Source organism: Gigantopelta aegis, chromosome 8, assembly GCF_016097555.1.
Source record: "Gigantopelta aegis isolate Gae_Host chromosome 8, Gae_host_genome, whole genome shotgun sequence".
Classification (NCBI taxonomy): Eukaryota; Metazoa; Mollusca; class Gastropoda; order Neomphalida; family Peltospiridae; genus Gigantopelta; species Gigantopelta aegis.
Window position 1 is genome coordinate 54,568,515 of NC_054706.1, and position 23,627 is coordinate 54,592,141.

A 23,627-nucleotide genomic window follows, 5' to 3' on the forward strand; every position below is an offset into this window, starting at 1 on the left:
AAAAATATTATTGGTAGTAAATCTTATTTTGGATAGTCATGGGGTGTGTGTGTGTGTGTGTGTGTGTGTGAATTTACCCCCAAAAATCTAATCATTATATTTCGGCCGAACTTTTCAAAATTAGCGTTCAAATCACCTAAACCTTTCGACCAGAATTTTAAAAAATCGGAACCGAACTGGCTGCAGTGCTCATTTTGGGAGGGTTTTGGAGTTCGAAACCCCTCCCTGCTCAAGCAAATTTTCTTTTTTCTAAATATATTTTCCGAGGAAGCTCGACTCAACCCCATTATAAACATCGGTCGCCAGTCTAGACCTACCCCTTTCCTGCTAAAATTCCTGCACACGCGCTTGCTTATGATAAAAATTCTGAACGTAACGATTTTTTAAAACCTATGTGGCGACTTTTTTTACTGACCAAGGCCGACCACTGCCTAATGTATTATTTGTTTGCCGTATATATAGCCAACCGTCTTTAGCTGTCGTGTTATACACGGCAGACGTATATATAGCCACTTCCCACCATATCATTTCCGTATATTCGTATATATAAAGTAACGTTCCTTTAACAAATTAAAATAACATAGACACTGTTTTCCATATGTTTTATTATTAAAAGTATCTAAATAAGGCAATTTGAAATTGATCTATACATCTATATTTAAGTACGAAACAAAATGTAAAGTTCGGCGTATACGTTGTCAAAGCAACGAAAGACGAGGTTCGTTGCAATGCCACCGAAGAAGAAAGGTAAGGGTAAAGGAAAGGGGAAGAAAGGAGGTAAAGGTGACGCACCAGCAGAAACAGAGAAGCCGAAATCACCAGAACCAACAGAAAAGGAACTTTTACTGAAAGAAGAGTTAGTTTTATTTTAATGTCAAGTACAAATTCAGTTTCTATTACCAGATGATGTATTGTCGTTACATTTTACGTGTCGTAATAAATTGACAACATTACTGATTTACACTTAAAACAACCAGAATTGGAATTTAATGATAACAGTGTTTATCTAACAATGTTTAATGTTGGAAATTACTGTGGTAGGCTGCCACAAACCTTATGGAAATGTGATACACCCTATCAGTTTAGCATCACTGCATGTGTGCTTCACCAGTTGACAGGAACCACATCATGATTGAAATGATCATGTTATGACATTTTAATTTTTGGTCAGAATTGTATGCCAAAGTGTGTGGGGTTTTTTTTAAATAAAAATTTGCAAAGCAAACAGACCTTTTTTATATATAATTTTGGTATGATGCCATGATCATAAATGATGTGAGAGATTTGGCACTTCTGATTGGTCAGTATCGGCCAGTAACACCATTTAACACAATCGCTTCAATTATAATAATAATGTGCAGAAATAATGTTTTTATAAATGCTCATCAGTTCTTAGAAATTTAGGTGATGGTAAACAGACACCTAACATCTGTTGGTTTAATGGTGAATGCTGGACACAGTAGAGATATTGATATTTTATGACCACTTCTGGAACATCTGGACAGTAGCTACAATTTATTATTAAAAATGATATAAATAATTAATAATTTTTGTTATGTTAATGTTTTTCTTTCCCATATCCTTGAAAATCAGTTGATGTAAGTTTTCGTTATATCAATAATGATGATGGGAAGTATGATTTTAATTAATAAATAATTTTGTTTTCTAGGCTTCAAAAGATTACAGATGAACTTGAAAATGCAAAGATCAAAGTTGATGATTTGTATCCTTGATCGATAGTCACGCAGGCCTAAATGTTTGGCAAATTAGAGGGCAAGGTCATTTGCCTTAGACTGATCACGTTCGAGTATGATGACCAATTAGTAGCATGCAAAATAAGGCAAAGCCAGTTTGACCATGAGATGTTAATTTTCAGGGCATTGGAGCATATGACACAGCACACAGCAGATATTTGCAGCATGGCCGCCGTTAAGTTCGAGCATATTAAAATTGTAATGTTTTGCCACTTGGCATAAAAGGTAGTTTTCTTGAGCAAAAAAACATAAAGTATATAAAACAATCTTCTTTTATTGGTTTTTGTAATAATATTATGCATTTATAAATAGTAATCAATTAAATTATTTGGATTAATTTGTAGATGGCATGTAATTCAAGTTGTGATCTTTACATTTTACTAGAAAAATTAATAAATATGTTTGGTCATTAGGCAACTTTGAGATTACCCATTTTGTGAGGATAGTTGTCCAAAAATAATATTATGATTAGTGTGTATATATATTTTTCCTTAATTCAATAAGACGAAAGGAAAATGACTGGCTGCAGACTGAAGCTCATAAAGTTCGAGTGGAGAGTGTAAGTATTTATGATTTCAATTCAGTCTTATGGTAATTAAATAATTTTGACAAAAATCTCAGGTCAGCCTTTAACCTGACTTGCTCAACAATAATCAGAGTTTCTGCCAAAGGGTAAACTGGGTATTGCACCATACTCAATTTGTTTGCAGATTAATTTTTTTTTTAAAGTTGACCTTTTGACAAAATTAATTACTCTTATCATTACAGTATAATTTTCTTAACCCTAACCCTAAACCTAAGGTCTCACTACACAGATGTCTTCTGCCATTGAAACCCATGTTAAATTGCCCAACTTCAAACGAAGATTGCCAATAGAACAGTTTCTCGTTGGCACTAACAACATACACCATTGCGAACATACATTATACATGGATAAGCATTTATTTTCACTCCAAAATTGAGAACATTTCCGTCTCAGTTTTTTGCTATATGACCGCATCTGGCTGTAGTACCGGTCTGAACAGGTGGTTCATTAACCGGTTCATTCCGGCTGTCTTTTGCGCTATATACCCATGTCCCAAAAGGTCGATGCACAATATTACAAAATAACATTAGCAAAATACAGCCAGAAGGCTTACCATTAAACATACATATTGTTTTAATTCTTCACCTTTCCTAAAAGTGAATATGTGAACCATAACATGTGTCACAATTAGGAACTATAGTGGTCCGTGATGAATGAACTCTCACCCGGAAGTTATCTGTGTAGTGAGACCTAACCCATTTTCTTTCTCGGGGAGGCATTCGATTCCATAGCGCCATACCCAAAAATTTATTTCTGGCAATAATACTGATAGTGACTTCTTTTTTCCACCCATGTTTTTCATTTTTGTTCGCTTTTTCTCGTAATAATATAAAGAATTTTTTTACTTTCATGATAAACTTTGTAAAAGTTATTTAAATGAAACAAAAATGATAGTGAGGTCTTTCAAGTAATCACTATTGACCAAAACAATTTATATTGAAAATAATAAATAATAAGCAAAAATATGATCGTGAATATGTTTATGGCATGGTGCAACTTACTGATTGTCAGTGTGTTAATTCCAAATTTCCATTGATGTTTGTGTGTCTTATGTTAGAGAACATAACAATATTTCAGGTTGTGGATTGTATCCAATTTCATTATGAAATATTTTAAATACGTTTTTCAAAATCGTGATTAGCAGTATTTCTAGTTAACTGAAAATTTATTAGCATCTATCGTTTAATGAACATTTCAAAATTATGTAGCAATCTCTGAAACATGCATAACGAATCACAATATATATACACACACACAAAGGATTGGGCACAAGTTTTGCAACTTAAAAGCCCTTTTGGGAATCTTGACACTGGAGGGCAATATTGCATTTTGCTTCTTTTTCAATGAATACATATTTTTTACTATGGATATGAATGTACATGTATGACACATTAATTATTGTTTCAGCATGAATACATGAGCTTCATAGAGAAGAAGACGAGTAAACGTCAGACAACTATTATTACTCTGAGTGATCATAACAAGCAGGAGATAAGAAATATTCAGATCCAGAAACAGATGATGGAAGAAGATTTTGATGACAAGAAAAAAGGTACATTCAGTAAACACGGAATGTCTCCGTTTGATGACCACCCTACTCTGGTGACCTTTTGGTCATTAAAATGCTGGAAAATATTAACATAAGTGAGAATATTTTTGGTCAGCGTATAAAACATAGAATCTAAGATTTGAAATGAAATTATGATACGGTATTTATTCTTTACAAAGCAAAAATGATAGTGTTAAGAAATGTCTTGTCACAGACATAAAGAATGGGTATAATGGTGTATATACTGCTGTCATGCCACTGGTACGTGCGAGTGAACTTGAAAGACACTTTTATTTAAGAGGATTTAATGAAAAATGTGACAAGCAAAATGTAACACTGAAATTAAATGAAAAAGATAAACTGAAATTTTAAAATTAAAGGACAAAGGTCACATTGGGAGATAATTACAGCCCAGTTATTAGAGTACTTACCTTAGTTGAGATGCATTTCAACATCTTTTGACCTCTATGGACCCATTTGGGTGTTTTCCTGAACATTTCAACCTTTTTTCCAAAAGACAAATCAATGGTTTTGGTATGTGTCGTCCTTTTTATTACAAGTGCAATTACTATATGATTGGCACCTAATAGCCTTTGATTAAACAGTAGGGACGGGATATAGCCCAGTGGTAAAGTGCTTGCCAGTTGTGCAATCAGTCTTAGTCAGTTCTCCACAACTGGTGTAACAAAGGCCATAGTATGTACTATCCTGTCTGTGGGATGGTGTATGTAAAATATCTTTTGCTGCTAATTGAAAAGAGTTGCCCATGGCATGGCAGAAGCAGGTTTTGTCTCTCATCTGTGTGGTCATTAACCATAATATACATTGTATCTGATACCATAAAATCATAAATAAAACTCTGTTAAGTGCATCATTAAATAAAATTGTTCTTCCTTCCGTTTGATTAAACAGTGCTTGAATGTCATTCTGCAAATCCTTTTCCATTCCAAATATTGGTTTGTAATGTCACTTTTGTATTTGACTATTGCACACATTAAAGATGATTCGACCATGTTACATTTTTAGTGTTGTATTGTTGTCCTGTTGCATATTTCAGCACTAGAGAATCTTCTGCTAGAAAAGGAGCACCTGCTAGAGAAAACAACACAGGAGTTGAATGACCTTCAAGAATATAAGGTGAGCTGTGTTGGATAGTTTTACCTCAGGTTATGTTCATACTGTATTAAGCGAAAATTAATCACATCACCTTTTATATATTATGCTATTTATTACAGTACCCTTTAGAATGATTATGTTTTAGCACAAATGATGAAGTTACACATTGCATCAATCACCCAGTCAGTGGCCAAATTGGCTGGTTACCAATTATGTTTGTGATAAGTTTTATTAAAAGTATTTTTCATAAAGTCTCTGCCATTGAATAATACACAGAGTATGTAGTGGGTTTTTAGTAGCATTATAGCACCTATCAATTTTATATATCAGTTGTACTAATACCGTTTCAATTAATAACTTTAAAATCTCATTATTTATATACAAAATAAAATAAAATTAAAGAGTACCTACTCATTCTAAATGTAATACGTATAATTATGTATAGCAGAAAATATGCATAAATATCACAGAGAAGATGCCAATAATGACCAAACATTCCTAAAAGACTCGATGTCATCCTTAAGATAGATTGTCAATGCTGATTTGTTGTCGACTTTCAACATTCCTTTTTCACTAAATTCATTTCTCCTTTTTCAATTTGTTTCACCAGGACTTGCAAACCGAACAGTTGACCAAGATCAGAGACTTGGAGAAGGACGTAAAGCAAATGAGAGCCAAACATTCTGAGGCCATCCAGCAACTCAAGTCTGACTTTTTGAAGCAGAAACGAGAGTTTCAGAGTGATTCAGAGAACAGAATACACTCACTGGAAACAAAGGCAAACAAGGTATGTTCAAATAGACAATACTACCGGTAATAGGAAATATAGGAAATATTATTAAAATGTTTTAAAAACTCAAATTCTTTGTGTGAAATCTTAAGATAATAAATAAGTTATTTTGATAGTGCAGTGTGTCGCCTTTTGTGTTCAAAAATAATGTTCCACAGGACATATCTTTTATTCTTTGAAAGTAAGAGATCATTTCTTTTTAAACTTGGTGAGATGGACTGTAGGATTGATTCTCCTCAATGAATATACCCATTAAATGTTTTTCTTTTAAAACTATTGCTCAAAGGCTGTGGTATGTGTTGTTGTTCTCCTTTCGACCATGTGTACTGTATGCTAAATACCTCATGGCTATTTGTTAAAATGTGCTGGGATGTCATTAGAACCAACATTCCTTTCCTTTATTTGTAAGTGACTAAATAAGACCTGTGAAGATACCATAGAATACGTTTGTCTCTTTTATTCGTCAAAATTGCTTTAAAAAATTCTTGGCACCATATATCGTGTTTAAATTGTGTTTTTTTCTTTCACCGTCAGGAGGCATTACAGTGTTTGATAGACCACACAAACCGAATCAAAGTAGAAAACAGACAGTTAAGACGTGAACTGCTAGGGCTAATTCAGAAAACCCGAGTGTTGCATCAACATGGGACTTCCCTGGAGGAACAGAAACGACAGCTGCTTTGTGAACAACAGTACGCGAACGACCTTAAAAAACTGAGAAATGCTCGTCAACATAAAGTGTACAAGTCGTTCCGACTGCTGGACGGGCAGGAGGCACAAGACGAAGATGTTGACGCAGGACAGTGACGGTGTCTGCATTGAAGAGTTCAAACATTAACAAGTTACGACTAGTTTTGGATTTAAATACAATACATAGGGCTGAATTTATGAAGCCTGTTTTTCTTAAATGCAGGTGTTTAAGCAGTTGTAAATGTATATAGTTACATGCGTGTGAGACAAACAGGTTTTGTAAATTCGGATCTTTAAGCTATATGCATTGAAAAGATGACAGCAACTGAGTGAGGTGGATAGGGCCTAACTGTACATTAATTTGATTTTTAACTGGGTTGGGTGGGAGCAATGCATTATCGTCCCGAGTTAGGGAAGCATTTAAAATATTATTGGCAATTTGGTTAGAAAATCTGGAAGGCAAATTGCAGTTTCGGTTCGCTGAACAAAATAAAACAGATTTACAGCTCTAAGGAATTAGCTTTTTGGCAAATTAGTAATTAAATATATTTGCCAAATTTAGCTTTAATTTGCATTTGGTGAATGACAGTGATTACAGTAACTTTCGACAATCTGTAAATAAATATCATTATTTATTTGTTTTTTTAATTATTTATTTTATACAAGAAAAATTTAGAAATAGACCATTTTGATATAGATTTCAATGATCTTGACTTAATTCCTCCAATTTTGTGAGTGTTTGTTTGTTTGTTTGTTTGTGTAACTGCCCATAAAAATTAGTGCCTCAAATAATTGTAAAATTGTAATATTAATTTTATTTTTGGTCGACACCGCCAAAATGCCCGCTCTATTATAAACTGATTTCAAATTGGCCCTCAATCTAATTACCCTTTTGTCCCTTGCCAGAGACTGGACATGGGATAGATGTGCCTGAACCGTGTATGGATTGAGGACCATTAATAAAATTACCACAACAACCTCAACCCTTTGTTCCTCCTAATGGACACCGAATAACCAATGTATTTTTCGTACTGGGGCGTCATTAAACATTCATTTCATTCCTCCTAATGATATATGTCTACTGTTTATTTGACTCATCTTATCCAATAACTAATGGAGTCTAGTTGGTCAGAGGTAAGATATAAGGTAAGGCCATCAATAGCTGATAAATATATTTTAATTGATGAGACTGCTAATTTTGCTTTGAGCGAAGGCTTATAGTCGACCCAGGGCATGTTCGACTTATCATCACTAGTGCAGTGGTTCAAGTCCAAATTTGTGCGATATTGAAACATGTTGGCCCAAATCATCAAATTTGGCAATTGTACCTTAGGATCTTACAATTGTTTTGAGAGGGGGCCCGCCTGATTATAGAGGTCAAGGTCAAAGGTCAAATTTAGACTTGGTAAATGCACGTTTAAAGCACTAAACTGGGCACAATTGTACTTTAAGATCATAAAGAATATCTGAGAGGGGATGCCCACTGTTAAAGGTTACGGTCATGATCAAATTAAAACTATATAACATTATCTGCCAAAACATAACTTGCTATTTCTCACTTAAGCCAAAACAAGATTGGACTAATGGACCAGATTATGTTAATACATTTTATTTGTAATAATGTCTTGCTAACTAGGACATAAAAAAAATCATTTGAATCCAAAATGGTCGCTCAAAGAAAAATGTTAGGTGTTTTACTTATTTGCATAAACAGTGGTAGCTACGACAACAATCTGATTAAAATTAGCTCTACTGGTTAATTACTATTACCTGTGGATATAACAGCAACCCATTGGAGCTCATGTCCAGTTCACCTTTCATTCGACCAATCAAAACCTTACTTGCAAAATCATGCCAGTGATTTGAAAAGAATTTGAAAATATTCGGGATTATGCCGAGGGTATACAAAATAATTCGGGTGAATCACGAAGTATGCCGGAAACTAATTTCATTATAAAATTTGATATAAAATTCTTTTCAAGACGAAAAAAAAAACTGTGATGGTATAGCCATAAAATCTGTTTATACTAGTATACAATCCAGAGTTTATTATTGCATCCCCCCCCCCCCCCCACCCCTGTTTTTTAATGTTGAAATAGATCAACAAGTTCGCATATTGCATAAATAGTCTCACCAGATATTTTTAGAATTTGTATGCTTCCGAATAACACTATAAAAGGCAAAGTGTAATTGGTCGATATTTAAATTGTTATTTATAGATGAAATGTCACCTGGACATGGGAGTCCACGCAATGTTGTTAGATCTACTGGTAGACCAGTAGAGCTAATTTTAATCTAGAGTGCTACGACAATTACTCATTGAATTAAATGCGTCATTTACGACCATCAGTAGCCTATATCTAGTTAAATTTGAAACTTTATTCCGAAAGAACCATCACTTCTAAAACATTTCAGTTTTGCAAACCACATGTTAATTTTTAAAAAAGGAGAAGGCTTGTAAATAGAAACCATCTAGGAACAAACATTCAAAAAGGAAAACATTAACAGTACTTACTAATAAAATCACCGGTTGAAAAAAATATTATGTGAAAAAAAAGTTATTTTACTTTTGTTAATAATAATAATATGATAAATATAATCACCAATTGATCAAAATAAAGGGGAAAAAATTATTGACTCGTGAAATCCTTGTTTTCTTTGTCCCACCCCTGCTTGTGTGTGACCTTATCTGGTGATAATGGTCCATGTTCGTTATTTGATGATGGTGCATCAGAATCAGATCACTTATTCGTACAAAACCTCCTTTTTTGGAGGCACATATTCGTTCCTGATGAGTCATTAGGAAAGCTGAGGTCGTGTATGACACGTTCTGTCTTTCTGGGACCACGGGAGTACTTTGCAGATAATGTTCTTGGTTCTGCTGTCTTATGGTGTACTTCACTAGTTTCAAAAATACCTGGTTTATCAGCTAGTGCATCAGACAAACCAGAATAGTTAAGCAAACCGAAGTTGACTATGTTTAGCGTGCCATTGGTTTGGGATACACCGGGTTCAAGTGAAGCCCATTCAAAGGATATAGTCTTTATATTTCCAATGAAGGTGTGCACTGGATATCAAATACTGAAGCAGTGGACACCATACCATGTCCAGGGCCTGTTGAGTATGCAGGGTTCTCTCCAGGTTCTGTTGAGTGTCCCGTGATCCCTCCAGCTTCTAATGTGTGTTGGATGTACTCATTGGGTTTTGCTGTGTGTTCAGTGCTGTCTCCTGGTTCTGTTGTGCGTTTAATGATCTTTCCATGTTCTGTGGCGTGTCCACTGATCTCACAAGGTTCTGTTGTGTGTCCAGTGATCTCTCCAGATTCTGTTGTGTGTTCAGTGATCTCTTCAGATTTGTTATATGTCTAGTGATTTGTCCATGTTCTATTGAATGTTCAGTAATCTCTCTATGTTCTGTTCTGTGTTCAGTGATCTCTCCAGGTTCTATTGTGTGTGTGTGTTCAGTGATCTGTCCAGGTTATGATATGTGTTCAGTGATCTCTCCAGGCTATGTTGAGTGCAGTCTTCTTAAGTGATCTATCCAGGGTATGTTGTGTGTCCAGTGATCCTCCGGCTTCTGTTGTGTGTGCTAGATTATGTTCTGGGTCTGTTGTGAGTGATATGTCATGTTCAGGTTATTTTATTTGTATACCGTCATGTTCAGGTTCTGTTGTATACGTGTCTATCATGTTCATGTTCAGGTTCTGTTGTGTGTGCTATGTCATGTTCAGATTCTGTTGTGAGTATGTGAGTTGTCATGTTATGTTCAGGTTCTGTTGTGTGTACCCTGTCATGTTCAGATTCTGTTGTGAGTTCTATCATGTTCAGATTCTGTTGTGAGTGCTATGTCACGTTCAGGTTCTGTTGTGTGTGCTATGTCATGTTTAGGTTCTGTTGTGTGTACCATATAATGTCCAGGTTTTGTTGCGAGTGCTATGTCATGTTATTTTTCTGTGATGATTATTTTGTCATGTTCAGATTCTGTTCTTTTTGCTATGTTATGTTCAGGCTTTGTTCTGATTAATATGCCAAACTTAGATGTGTATGCTATATGTCATGTTCAGGTTCTGTTGTGTGTGCTAGATTATGTTCAGGTTCTGTCGAGGGTGTCATGCCATGTTCATGTCCTGTTGTGTGTTTGCTATGTCATATTCAGGTGATGTTGTGTGTGCTGTCATGTTCAGGTTATATTGTGTGTGCTATGTCATGTCCAGGTTATGCCGTTTGTGCTATGTCATGTTCTGGTGTGTGTGTGTGCTATTTTATGCTAATGTTCTGTTTGTGCTATATCATGTTTCAGGTTATGTCGTGTGTTCTCTGTCATGCCCAATGTCTGTTCTCTCCAAGTGCTGTAGTGTGCGTCGGTTGACAAGGTTTCAATATCGTCAGAATCCAAAAACTCTTCAGTTTCTTTTCTTGCACGTTTAGATTCCATCCGTTTGTTTACGTTATAATATTTTCGCTTGATCATCATTCTGGTGCAAATATCCGTTAACTGTAAAGTTAATTAAAATTCATAGATTCGCTTCATTCGCCTTTTAACCTTACGTCTGATTACACTGTCTTTTGTTTCTGGGATTGGTCCTGGGTAAATTACAGTTGTGTTTGTATGTGCAATGTCGTTACTCCATAATGCCTTCATGTATATCTACAAAGGCCGCTGAAAGATTGAACTTGATCACCGTAACATATAATAAATAATCAAATCAGTGTTATTATGCCTGTACTTTGGTCGTATCTGCCACATACAACATTATTATGAATTAAAATGGTATCTAAAGATACAAACTAGATGTTGGAAACTTTGCTTCGATAAAAAGCACTTCAAAATAGAGGGGTTTTTTTTTTTTCAAGAATATTCACCAAATCATGTTTATTCATATAATTATGATGCACATAAAAAAGCACACCATACAAACATTAATGTTACTGTAATTCCTATGTATGTTTACAGACACGATTCTTGTTTGTTCCAAATTGTTCATTGCATGCAGTATCAAACCTTTATTCATGACATACGTGGCTCTCACAACGGCAAAAGTCATATTATTTTTTAGGATTCAAGCACATACATTTTTTTACATAATGTATGCTTTATTGTCTTTAGAATTTGTAATTTCTGTCACAAGTAGATAGCAGAGAATGCACCAGGGTCGTATTTGCCACGTCAAACATAATTATTTAATGAACTGCCTTTAAAAAGGGAGTATCTACCACATACGACCAGTTATGTTCACATTATAGACAGCAATCAAATCGGAGGTAAGTCGCGATTGTATGTGTCAGTCTATTTTCGTATCTGTTATTCACTTACGACTATTGAAATCCTTCTGTATAAGCGATGCTGTTAGGGGCACAGCTACGATTTTTTTGTGACAATACGTAATAAGGCATGGCGATTTCGAATATGCAAAAAAGAGAGACGTTTTAGGTCGTATCTGCCTCTTACGACCTTCTGGCTCTCACGCGACGAGTCTTAGATTTAATGTCAACCAGTCTTAGATCCTCTAACGTTTTGCGTTTTGGTAGATTTAGCTTATCCAAGCACAGAGACCCACAATGCTTGATGATTTCGAGTGACAGAACAATACCCATTGTTGGCACACTTGATGTCACTACAAGACCCTTCTAAGCCGTTTTTCCACTTGGAAATTGGTTTGAAGACCGAGGACGAATTAGCATCCATCTTGCTTTCTTTTGATAAGTTGGCGAGCTGGCACTGCAGATTTGCTCTCTCGAAATGGAAGGATGAGCAGAAACGAGCCATTTTACACATAGCGACACACCCGTAGAAACTAAAATGATCGTAAGTTATCACTTTTCTGAACTGAGAGTGCAACATGTCAGTATAACTGAGGCAAAAAGAAACCAAACAACTGGATGCCAACATTTGAATCCATAGAGAAAACATCGTGGGAAAAAGTAAACCCACTCCGTCTTAGTAGAACGTTTAAACAGAAATAATGCTTTGTCTGGTTGTAAAATAAAGTCAAACCTGTTTGGAAAGGACACCCATGGTACCTACAAAATGTAACCAGGGCTGTACCTAGTCTGGTAAAAAGGATCGCAGTACAAAAATAAGCAGGGCACATCAATAATGGGTCTTATCAAGCTGGACATAAAAGGGGCAGCTGTAAACTAAAAAGAGCACTTTTTTTCGGGTTGCAAGTGGGTGACTGGTAACTGGATTAGATTCAACTCATTATGTATTAATGTATTACATTCCTTTTCACTGTAAATTACCTCCGATTACCTAGCAACTAAAAACCTGATATCCATAAAGAGATCGATAATGTCTATTCTCCAAAAGATCTTTAGTTTAGGTTAGTTTAAAGTATAATAAATTATTCATACTTAAAAAATAATATTAATATTATATTATTAATAAGCGTCGGCAGATGCCAGCAACTGGAGGAGCCTGTATATATTAATTCGTCTTTCAAATGGAGGTGGGGAGGCAATGCATACTTTTCAGAGATGTGGAATCAGTTCCCCACCCCACCGCACCCAACTCCGTTTCCGACGCCTGTGTTAATGTATTTAACTGTTGTAATAGCACATAACTTGTGGAAAACAAATGGTTAACTTTGCAGTTAATAAATGGCAGTTTAATTTGGTCATAATTAGTGAGAGAAAAAAAACCTCATTTTGTCTAGATTTCTACTCAACAATAATGATTGCAAATTATGTTAGAATGCATCACAAATGAGTCAGGTGATTTTTTGTTTAATGGTACGCCCCCACCCTTCTCTATCACTCGCTGCGGGATACGCATCTGTTAAAGTTAGTTTGTTTTATTTAACGACACCACTAGAGCCCATTGAGTTCGCTCCCCATGACCCAACTGATCCCATACTTTAATAGGGGTCAAATCGACGAATCTTGCAGGCACCTGCATGTTGTTCCTCTGAAGAATTCCAGTCGTTATTGTGGCTGTTATGCGAGCATTCATTGTTCTGTTAAAACGAAACGCCTGGATGCAGCTGCATCCACCAGTGTGATGATTTCGTAAAGGTAACGCTGAATGAAAATTAGCTGTGTTTAGTTTTGTTATTTCCATCGGCGTAATTAATTTCTACCGCCACTACAACGGGCACCGTTTAATGACGTTACCTATATGATATCACTCTCCACATCTTCTCCATCCACGCTTTATACCGTCTGCAAATAGCACACAAAATCTTGATTCATCCGTGAATAATGTCTGGTTCCATTCTCTGAAGCTCCATTGTTGGTAAATTTAAATATGGGTCCATCTCAATTGTTGTTGTCTATTATATGATATCATAGTGATTCACTCTAGTTTTAAATACTACGACGTCCACTGTTAGGAGTCGGTCACTGGCGAAGTCAGAGGCTGAATCCGGGGTGGGCGTGCCTGAACCTTAGTGGATAGGGGCACGCAAAATGAGTTGCCAGTTGTTAGGGGGCGGGACGTAGCCCAGTGGTAAAGCGCTCGCCTGATGCGCGGTCGGTTTGGGATCGATCCCTGTCGGTGGGCCCATTGGGTTGCACCACGACTGGTATATCAAAGGCCGTGGTATGTGCTATCCTGTCTGTGGGATAGTGCTAACGTTCGGGAACTATTTGATTGGTTCCAGACGTAGCCATTTGGTTTAACGTGAAGCGCATTAACCAGTCTAGCGGACGTTTTTCTGCTCGGTCTGGCTGAACACAACCCAGATGTGTTACTACAGGGATTGCGACGTCACGGGTACAAAGAGGACGACGTGCACATAACCCAGCGGCATGAACTCTACTGCGGACGGTCTGTGCGTGAACTCTAGTGCTGAAGATGGCCACAGACCGCAATTATTTACGCAATATGTTTCTATATAACGTTAGTGGCTATAGTTAGTGGTTAATATTAGTGGGATCGTGGACTTTTTAATGCACATTTGCCTGCCTGAGGGCAACATATCCTAAAAAGGCAGGGTCGTGCGCAGGAAATTTTGCAGGGGGGTGGGGTTGAGGCGTCTGGCGAAGCCCGACACTGCGAGCGCCGCAGGCGCGAAGTTCGTGGTGGGGGGTCTGGCCCTCCCTCCCACGAAAATTTAGATACATTGACCCCTTCTAGGGCTATTCTGAAGTATTTTCTGCTGGCTAGCCGAGCTGCTTTCTGACAAAAAATTGTTCGCCTTGAGCGGGGGGGGGGGGGGGGGGGGGGTGTGTGTGTGTGTGTGTGTTTCGACACCTCTTTCTCTCAGGATATTGATTTAAACAAACACTTCAAAGCCGTCTGTCATGAAATAATCACAGTCAAACAGCAGACTACTCTTTTAAAATGTATCCAACGAACGAAAGCGAGTTTGATACGTTTTTAAACCACGAGTTGTAAGATAAATAGTACCGGTATCTAACGGACACGAATGTATTATTCTACTTGTTACTGCCAAACAACTATATACTTGTATAAGGTTGCAAATGAATCATTACGCTTTTTACATGGATTACAACTAATATTCACTATTGTGGGTAGAAGTTAAGTTTGTTTTGTTCAACGACACCATTAGTGCACTGGTTGGAACGATAATATTGTGGGTAGAACGATAGAAATACATGGTGAAAAGGTTTCAGGCCAGCTCAGTTTGCCCGAATAATTTTATCCTATTTGCCAGAATTTGAAGATTTGCTCCAGCACGGCGGGCAGTTGAACCCCCGCCTACCCGCCCCGTCTCGTACGCTTATTACCCGATTTGACATTAGTGTTTCTTTCTATTATGACTACAAACGATAACTTTGAATCATCACAATATCACGCTTTTAAAAATAGATCCCCGTCGGTGGCACCATTGGGCTATTTTTCGTTCTAGCCAATGCTCTACAACTTATGTAACAAAGGCCGTGGTATGTACTATCCTGCAGGGCCGTACCCTCCGGGGGGCAGGGGGGGCAGCTGCCCCCCCCCCGAGAATCTTGTCCTTTTTTTTATTTTATATATATCTCCAGTAATAGCATAGAAATGTTTAATCTTTATAGTATGTTAAAAATTATTTATAAAATTTAGTGCCCCCCCCCCCTATGGATTTTGGTCAGGGTACGGCCCTGTCCTGTTTGTGTGCATATAAAAAGATCCCTTGCTGCTAATCAAAAAGAGTAGCCCATGAACTGGCAACAGCGTGTCCGCTCTCTATATATGTGTGGTCCTTAACCATATGTCTGACGCCATATAACCGTAAATAAAATGTATTGAGTGCGTCGTTAAATAAAACATGTCCTTCCTTCTTTTAAAAATAGCTCATTTAGCACACAACGGATCGATCGTCTGGTGGTTGTGATATAAGTCTCGTGCGCAGACTGTCTAGAAAATATTTAAATGAGTTTGAAAGTCTACCCGAGCGGACTAGTCTTGTTGACAGTTGTGGTTAACCGCACATAATCTTCTCCTGCAGCCTGTTATTTACTAAATGTACTACTAGTATTTATCTGGAAAGCCCACACGTGACACGGTTAAAGAAGTAGGTCAGCGGGAGACTATAGCCTTTTGAGTTTTGAAAAAAACCTGGGTTAGATAACAGTGATAATTAATACTACAGTCCGTCCCATCAAATGTTCTGTAAAAATGTTGTGTTTTTTGTTGTTGTTGTTTTGTTTTTGTAAATAATTTCAGTGTGGTTTGACGTAAGAAGAAACGTAAAAGTGTTTTGGAAATAACAGAAAAATACTATTTTTGTGTGCAATTTACAAATCAATCGGCTCAGAAGTAAATTTCATAGTATGAAAAAAAGGCGTTCCCTGTGGGACGGACTATAGGTCAACTATTTTCTACGTATTATATCGGAGATTAGGGTGAGAGGGCACTTCTTTGTTTATTTCCAGTGACCAAACGGAGACCGTGTATGGCTGCTATGCCTAAAATGAAAACTTTTTCTTAAATCTGACACCACAGTAATTTTAGTCTGATTGTTTTCGATCTGACTCATAACATTAAACTTATGCAAAACCCAGGTAGGTAAGGCTCGTGGCGTGCCGAACGAAGGTTATAGTGTGTCCACATAAGACGTACGGGCTCCCATTATTGTAGGGGGACAGGCTGCCTTTTGTCCGAATTAAACGAAAATGCCCGAATCTGGATAACAATATTTATTCATATTTAATTATGATATCATTATACTGTCAAACAGCTATAGGGTTGCAAATGAAACACGCATGGATTATGTAGGCTAATATTTTAAGTAGAATGATGAAAAAAACCCATGTTGAAAAGGTTTTTAGCATGCTCATTTATGCAGAAAATCTTTTATTGTTTTCACCCGAAATTGAGGATTTGCCCCACCGCCTCCTGTCTCGTACGCTCCAAGAGGGGGGCGGGGGGGGGGGGGTTGAGTGATACTCCCCCGGAAAATATAGTGAAAAAACATTTTGCTTGGGGGGAGGGGGAGGGGGTTCGACACCCGAAACCCCCTCCTGGACACACGCCTGAAACCGATGATCCTCGTTACAGTATAAATAAAATAGCATATTTCGTTACGCCCATTTCCAGCTCTATTTTGAAAGACAGGTAATATGTTTTCCCCCATACTCTATTTATATTATTGCCAGTGATTGGCTATTTGATGTTAGGCCTACGTGCTCCTTGTCATAATATAGCATATATCAATGGTTTCCAAAACAGGTAGGTAGATTATTTTTAATGAGCGACTAAATATATAAATTTACAGGTGAAAGCGCAAATGGATATTATTGGTATTACATAATAGGTGTTAACTTTGCATATTGTTTGTTTTTCGTTTAAAAGAAAACATTGATGTGTGCATTTAGGCTAACTCTTGTATTTTGTATAAATCTTTCAACAGTTTTAAAACACTGAAAAAGGTCTACAGTGGAGGAGAAAGGAAGGCTGAGAGTGAGAGCGCAGTATCTTGTTTTAAAAATATGATTTAATGTTTCAGGTTTTTTTATTTTAAAGTTATAACATTTAGTAGAAACCTTTCATCTCTGCAGGCATTGAGTTCTGCTTTTTAGTGTTGTAAATTGTTTAGCACCATATGTCCTGGTAGATGTGCTTTTCTAGTTTTAGCACAGATCTCATGAAGTGACGGCGCCATCTTGAATTCGATCAGATATTCAAGTTTGGTGTTAGGTTACCTGTTAACTTTGAACTTCAACAATGGCATGAGTATCAGTGTTTTAATTTGACTTGATCATTTTATGAGATCCACAACTAATATTTTTAACTATTGCAATTTTAACCGTATTGATTGTGTAAAATACAGTAGACAAGGTTGCCTAGTTACGGTATTGTAACGGAAACTTTCGTCAACGTCAGTGCTACTTTATCATATCTAAAGGTTGCCTAGCCCGAGTACTCTGACTGTAAGAGAGCTAGACGGACATTTGGACATAAACACGCTCTCATTACAGTCAGAGACCAACCTATGTCTTTTTTTGGCAATTCCTGACTACCAGACGGTAGGCAACGAGTCCCGCTCTAATACCACAACAATCCTATGTTTGACGTCAAATACCTTTACATCAATCATTTTCGAGTTAAGTGATACAAAAAAATCCACATATTAATCACTAATACACTTACTACAGAAAGAAACCCGACAGCACCCACATTCAGCTACGCTTCGTGACACTCCGTCGCAACAATTGCAAAGCTCGGCGATCTATTTCGAGACGTAGACCACGTGATCGCGCACTGGGCGATTCCGCCTTGTGCAGCAGTTACAGGGGCCGTCTCATATCAAGCGGTTATTATTTTCATAAACAAATCGTCAGTCAAAAAAGAACTTGTAAATCAGCGACAAATATCATTGTCGTACTGTTAACTGCCAATGCGTATCGATGGGTAATCTCATTAATTGTGGCTACATTCTACATTTTAAAACTCCCACACACCCTCTCGTTCTGAGTACAGTTTGTGGCCCTGATCAGAAATCGTGGTAGCGTACTTGAACATCAAACTGATATAAGCAGGTTAATTCCCGACATCGGACCTGGCAGTCATTTGTGGCCATACATGCATACGGCGAAACTCATCGCCATCGGTCCCTAGGCGTCAGCTTGTCTACTATGACGGAACTCCTGTCTACAACTGATCATTGAGTATTGTGTTACAGAATCGGTCTTTGTTCAGTTGTTGAAAACAATTGGGCTGTGTTCTACGTAGGTTAATTCATTGTCAATAATTATTAACTACCATACATATATGTGATTTAGCCTACATTTGCTTGGATAAAACGATCGTTCATATGAAATTAGTTATTAAGCAAACAGAATACTTACAACCAACCCAAAACAAAATTTGAACTATTTTTATTACTTAATTTACTAGTATCCTACCGCCTTTTTCTTCTTTATTTTTCTTTTTGCTTTTTAATGAGATATTACACCACAGTTTCACATTTGAGTCATTTCCGCATATTTCTTAGGGAGTGGGTTTCAGCTCAGTCGTTTGAGTGTTCGCGTCGCAGGATCGAACAACCTCGATGGATCCATTAAACCAATTGATTTCTTTGTCGTTCCAACTAATGCACCAGAACTGGTCAGTGGCCTGTGGGAAAGTACATATAAAAGATCCATTGCTAATGTAGCGGGTTTCTTCTCCAATACTCATATCAGTTACCAAATGTTTGACATTCAATAGCTAGTGATTAATTAATCAATGTGCTCTAGTGGTGTCGTTGAACAAAACAAATTTCAATATTTTTTAGTTTGATCTGAATAGCAAAACAACTATAAGATAAGTTTTAAAGATCGAATGAGCTATGCACGATTCAATTTTGATTTTGCAGTAACAAGCATTGCCATCCTTCCCCTTAACGCCTCGGAATACATCTTATGATACCCCATCCCCTCAAGAGCGTTACGTAATTGTTGAAGAAAAAAACCCCACACACACACTCTACTACTGTACTAATGACTAATTCATAAAACATAAAATAATCAAATTAAATTACTACTTACTTTATCTTTCATAAGAGGAGGCAGTACGTAGCACATACTTTTGCCGTATCCTGTCGATAACACCCAAATGTATCCTTCAAATTCAAAATGGAATCAATAATGTGTAATTGTTTTGGTTTAATGACGTAATGAAATCCAAATTCATCCAAAACGGCATTAGCCAACTCTTCCATGTTGTAACTTCGCTTGATATGAGACGGCCCCTGTAACTGCTGCACAAGGCGGAATCGCCCAGTGCGCGATCACGTGGTCTACGTCTCGAAATAGATCGCCGAGCTTTGCAATTGTTGCGACGGAGTGTCACGAAGCGTAGCTGAATGTGGGTGCTGTCGGGTTTCTTTCTGTAGTAAGTGTATTAGTGATTAATATGTGGATTTTTTTGTATCACTTAACTCGAAAATGATTGATGTAAAGGTGTTTGACGTCAAACATAGGATTGTTGTGGTATTAGAGCGGGACTCGTTGCCTACCGTCTGGTAGTCAGGAATTGCCAAAAAAAGACATATGTTGGTCTCTGACTGTAATGAGAGCGTGTTTATGTCCAAATGTCCGTCTAGCTCTCTTACAGTCAGAGTACTCGGGCTAAAGGTTGCCCTGCCCCATATCTACTAGTATGTAGTGTAAAACTACAAAACTATAAGTCTTAACTGTTGTAGACATTGTTGTATTAACCTTTCTGACAACCCTGTTCCCCAGTGAATTTGTTAATGACAAAACATCATGGAAAACCAGTGGCGGATCCAGGTTTGGAGGGGGATCATAAAACAAAAAATTAAAATTAAAATTAAAATATTATAAAATTATAACTATCACAAAATTTAGGGGGGCCCTGACCCCACCAGGTTCCGCCTCAGAAAACCAAACAACACAAGGAAAGTGCATGTCTGTGTCTAGACCCGAAAGGTCAAGGTTTCCAAGATAATGTTGTGATATGTTAGCAACCATACCAGCATACAAGGTACTGTATTAAAACATTCATGATATTCCATGGAAATATCTGTGGGAAAAACGTGTAAAGATTAATCCCAAAGAAAGACCAGACAGGGCTATTCTCCGAAGCTTCCCTATCAGTTAAAATGGTGCTGGATAACTGTTCAGAATAACTTTATTCTATACTACTAGCCAAGTCACACTAAATGGTAAGTGTCTAGACATTTCCATGAAGTCCTGAAGATTTGCCTAAAATTCTAAACTGTTTGGATAGAACACTGAATCTGAAGAGTATACATGATGAAGAAATAAGGCTGTGTTGTACAGAATACTTGAAAATGAAAACGTAAAGTGATAATAAAATGAAAGAAAAACTCAGAGTAAAGGGGTTTTTGTAGAAAATTGAAGAAAAACTAACAAAAAAAGACACAAAATTGTCGATCAGATACATGGTGCAGCACATATCCTTGTCACCTAGTAGTAAATATGTTTATAAATACATCAGGGTTGGAAAAATGTTTCAATTTAGTGGTAGCCCACCGGGCTACCAGATACCTAAATTGTGGTAGCCCAGCATCATATTCTGGTAGCCCACCGCTACCAGGTACCTAAATTGTGGTAGCCCAGCATCATATTCTGGTAACCCACCGCTACCAGGTACCTAAATTGTGGTAGCCCAGCATCATATTCTGGTAGCCCACCGCTACCAGGTACCTAAATTGTGGTATAGCCCAGCATCATATTCTGGTAGCCCACCGCTACCAGGTACCTAAATTGTGGTAGCCCAGCATCATATTCTGGTAGCCCACCGCTACCAGGTACCTAAATTGTGGTATAGCCCAGCATCATATTCTGGTAGCCCACCGCTACCAGGTACCTAAATTGTGGTAGCCCAGCATCATATTCTGGTAACCCACCGCTACCAGGTACCTAAATTGTGGTAGCCCAGCATCATATTCTGGTAGCCCACCGCTACCAGGTACCTAAATTGTGGTATAGCCCAGCATCATATTCTGGTAGCCCACCGCTACCAGGTACTTAAATTGTGGTAGCCCAGCATCATATTCTGGTAGCCCACCGCTACCAGGTACCTAAATTGTGGTAGCCCAGCATCATATTCTGGTAGCCCAACGCTACCAGGTACCTAAATTGTGGTAGCCCAGCATCATATTCTGGTAGCCCACCGCTACCAGGTACCTAAATTGTGGTAGCCCAGCATCATATTCTGGTAGCCCAACGCTACCAGGTACCTAAATTGTGGTAGCCCAGCATCATATTCTGGTAGCCCAACGCTACCAGGTACCTAAATTGTGGTAGCCCAGCATCATATTCTGGTAGCCCCAAAATATTCTTATGCAGTATTATCTATGCAACATATGTAAGGAAATGGGAAAAAAACATGAACTAAACATTTGTGAAAGAACAAAAGGTGTGAGATTGGATGACATCTTGTTAGGAACCGAACGGCCAAATAAGGCAAAATATGAAACCATAGAACAAAGTATTTTCGGACCTTATCAGACCATACACAATAAACCTGTTGATAGCATAGCTATGTGTCAAGTGTCCAATGAGCAAAATGAAGGAGACTTATATGGTGTAATACATGGATTGTGTGGATACATTCGGTGTAGGAGTGCCAGGTTTATAGAAAATTACAGTTGGATTATCGCTTCTCTTTACATGTTAATAGTATTAAAAGAAAGGTTACTTTTTTCTGGATAAAATATTCGCCTGACTCTCTCCCTTCCCGACTACTTTTAAAGTTTAGGACTAGTAAAATTTAGGGCTATGGTAAGGTTCCCACTTTATGTCGATACAATAGAGGGCACCGGGTGTATATAGCTGTATCACGTACAGTTTGAGATCAAGTTTAACTTTCATGGGAATTTACCCATTTTGACAGTGTTGCGGCCAAATCAAGTTTGACTTTCATGATAATTTATTCAAGGGCCATAACTCCGTCAAAAATGGAATTTCTCCATGTTTAACAGAGTTACGGCCCTTGAACTCTGATGCCTGGTAGGTGTTATGTATTGTTTTAGCGGTACTCTCAGAATGATTGTTAGTCCCCTACCGGTCCAACAGGAGCAGATTATAGGTTTTTATCTCCATCCTTCTCTCTGACTGTCTGTCCATCTGTCTGTCTAAAATATATTTTTCCGGGTGGGTTTTTTTCATAATGCATTGAGATATTGAACTGAAATGTTGTGTATAGTTTTTTCATGTACCTTTACAGATAAAGTTTGACTTTTGTGGCAATTTACCCATTTTTCACAGAGTTATGGCTCTTGAATTTAGGAGTTACACAAATTTGTTTTCCAGACTTTGCTTTCGCAGTGCCTGAAAATATTGAGATGAAATTTTGTATATAGCTTTATCAAGTATTGTTACCAATCAAGTTCACCCTTCGCAACGATTTACCAATTTTTCACAGAGTTATGGCCCCTGTTTATTTTGAGTTTGCAAACACTTGATCCGCCAGCTGCCAATATAAGATTAACGTTCGGGATTACCTCATACACTGGCTCAAATGTTCACTTTGCATGTTGCTTACACCGTGTCAAATCGAGCAGGTGTCACGAGGTTGTAAAGCTGGCGGATGGGGAAGGGTGGGTGTTAGTATGGCAATCAAATACTTCGCGAACGTTAGCGAAACATGTGTCGGCTGAACTTGAGGCTGGTATCTGTTCCATAGTCTGCAGATCACAGACGGCAAAACATTGAACATTTTGGCTACATCACGCTGAATTCTACCAGTTTGAAGCATGCCAGTAGCCGTAAGGAATTCCTCATGTTGTAGATGCCCCATCACTAATTTAAAGACTAACAATGCATAATCCAAAGAATAAAGGTTAATTGATAATGAAAGTAGTAATCACTCAAACAGATTTATTGACCGCTCTGTGAAGTATCAAAATCGCGGATGCCTCCCTCCCACGTGTGTGGGGCTACTGCGTGTTGTACATGCACATTTTCGTCTCTATGTCTTTGGATGTTAGGTTGTGCAGCCATGGACGTTCTTTCCTAGGCACTAATTTTTAAAAGCTGTTCTTTGTTCCAATCATTGGTAATGACATTTGCATTTTAAATTTCCCTGCTTTTTTTAAGACTATATCTTATTTATTTCCAGATATAACCTTGCTGTCCAACATAAAATATAGCACGATTATGTCTCAGGCAGGTAAGTAAAAAAACCTCACATGGGTTTTAAAAGTTTGTTTTGTTTAACGACACCACTAGAGCACATTGATTTATTAAACATTGGCTATTGGATATCAAACAGGACCATTTTGAC

At 37.5% G+C, this 23,627-nt stretch overlaps 2 protein-coding genes across 2 annotated transcripts in view; both read left to right on the forward strand.

Annotated features, from left to right (window-relative positions):
- The first annotated feature begins 699 nt into the window (after positions 1-699).
- On the forward strand, positions 700-7,158 carry LOC121378799 (basal body-orientation factor 1-like). Its single transcript, XM_041507123.1, has 7 exons — positions 700-856; positions 1,670-1,723; positions 2,259-2,313; positions 3,748-3,892; positions 4,947-5,026; positions 5,616-5,792; positions 6,330-7,158. The coding sequence occupies exons 1-7, from the start codon at positions 729-731 to the stop codon at positions 6,600-6,602; spliced, it is 912 nt and encodes a 303-aa protein (XP_041363057.1). The 5' UTR covers positions 700-728; the 3' UTR covers positions 6,603-7,158.
- A 9,777-nt stretch (positions 7,159-16,935) lies between these two features.
- LOC121378310 overlaps positions 16,936-23,627 on the forward strand; it is a 35,801-nt gene continuing 29,109 nt past the window's right edge. Inside the window, exons 1-2 of the mRNA XM_041506418.1 lie at positions 16,936-16,985; positions 23,463-23,513. Coding sequence (XP_041362352.1) covers positions 23,501-23,513 — 13 coding nt within the window. The 5' untranslated portion in view covers positions 16,936-16,985; positions 23,463-23,500. The remainder of the gene's footprint in view (positions 16,986-23,462; positions 23,514-23,627) is intronic.

What these genes read in the sequence shown, in the direction of transcription:
- LOC121378799 (XM_041507123.1), top strand. Translation starts at nt 729, where the DNA reads ATGCCACCGAAGAAGAAAGGTAAGGGTAAAGGAAAGGGGAAGAAAGGA. An exon ending in ATAAAGTTCGAGTGGAGAGT is followed by an intron (nt 2,314 to 3,747) that starts GTAAGTATTTAT and finishes TTATTGTTTCAG; the next exon opens with CATGAATACATGAGCTTCAT. An exon ending in TGGAAACAAAGGCAAACAAG is followed by an intron (nt 5,793 to 6,329) that starts GTATGTTCAAAT and finishes TTTCACCGTCAG; the next exon opens with GAGGCATTACAGTGTTTGAT.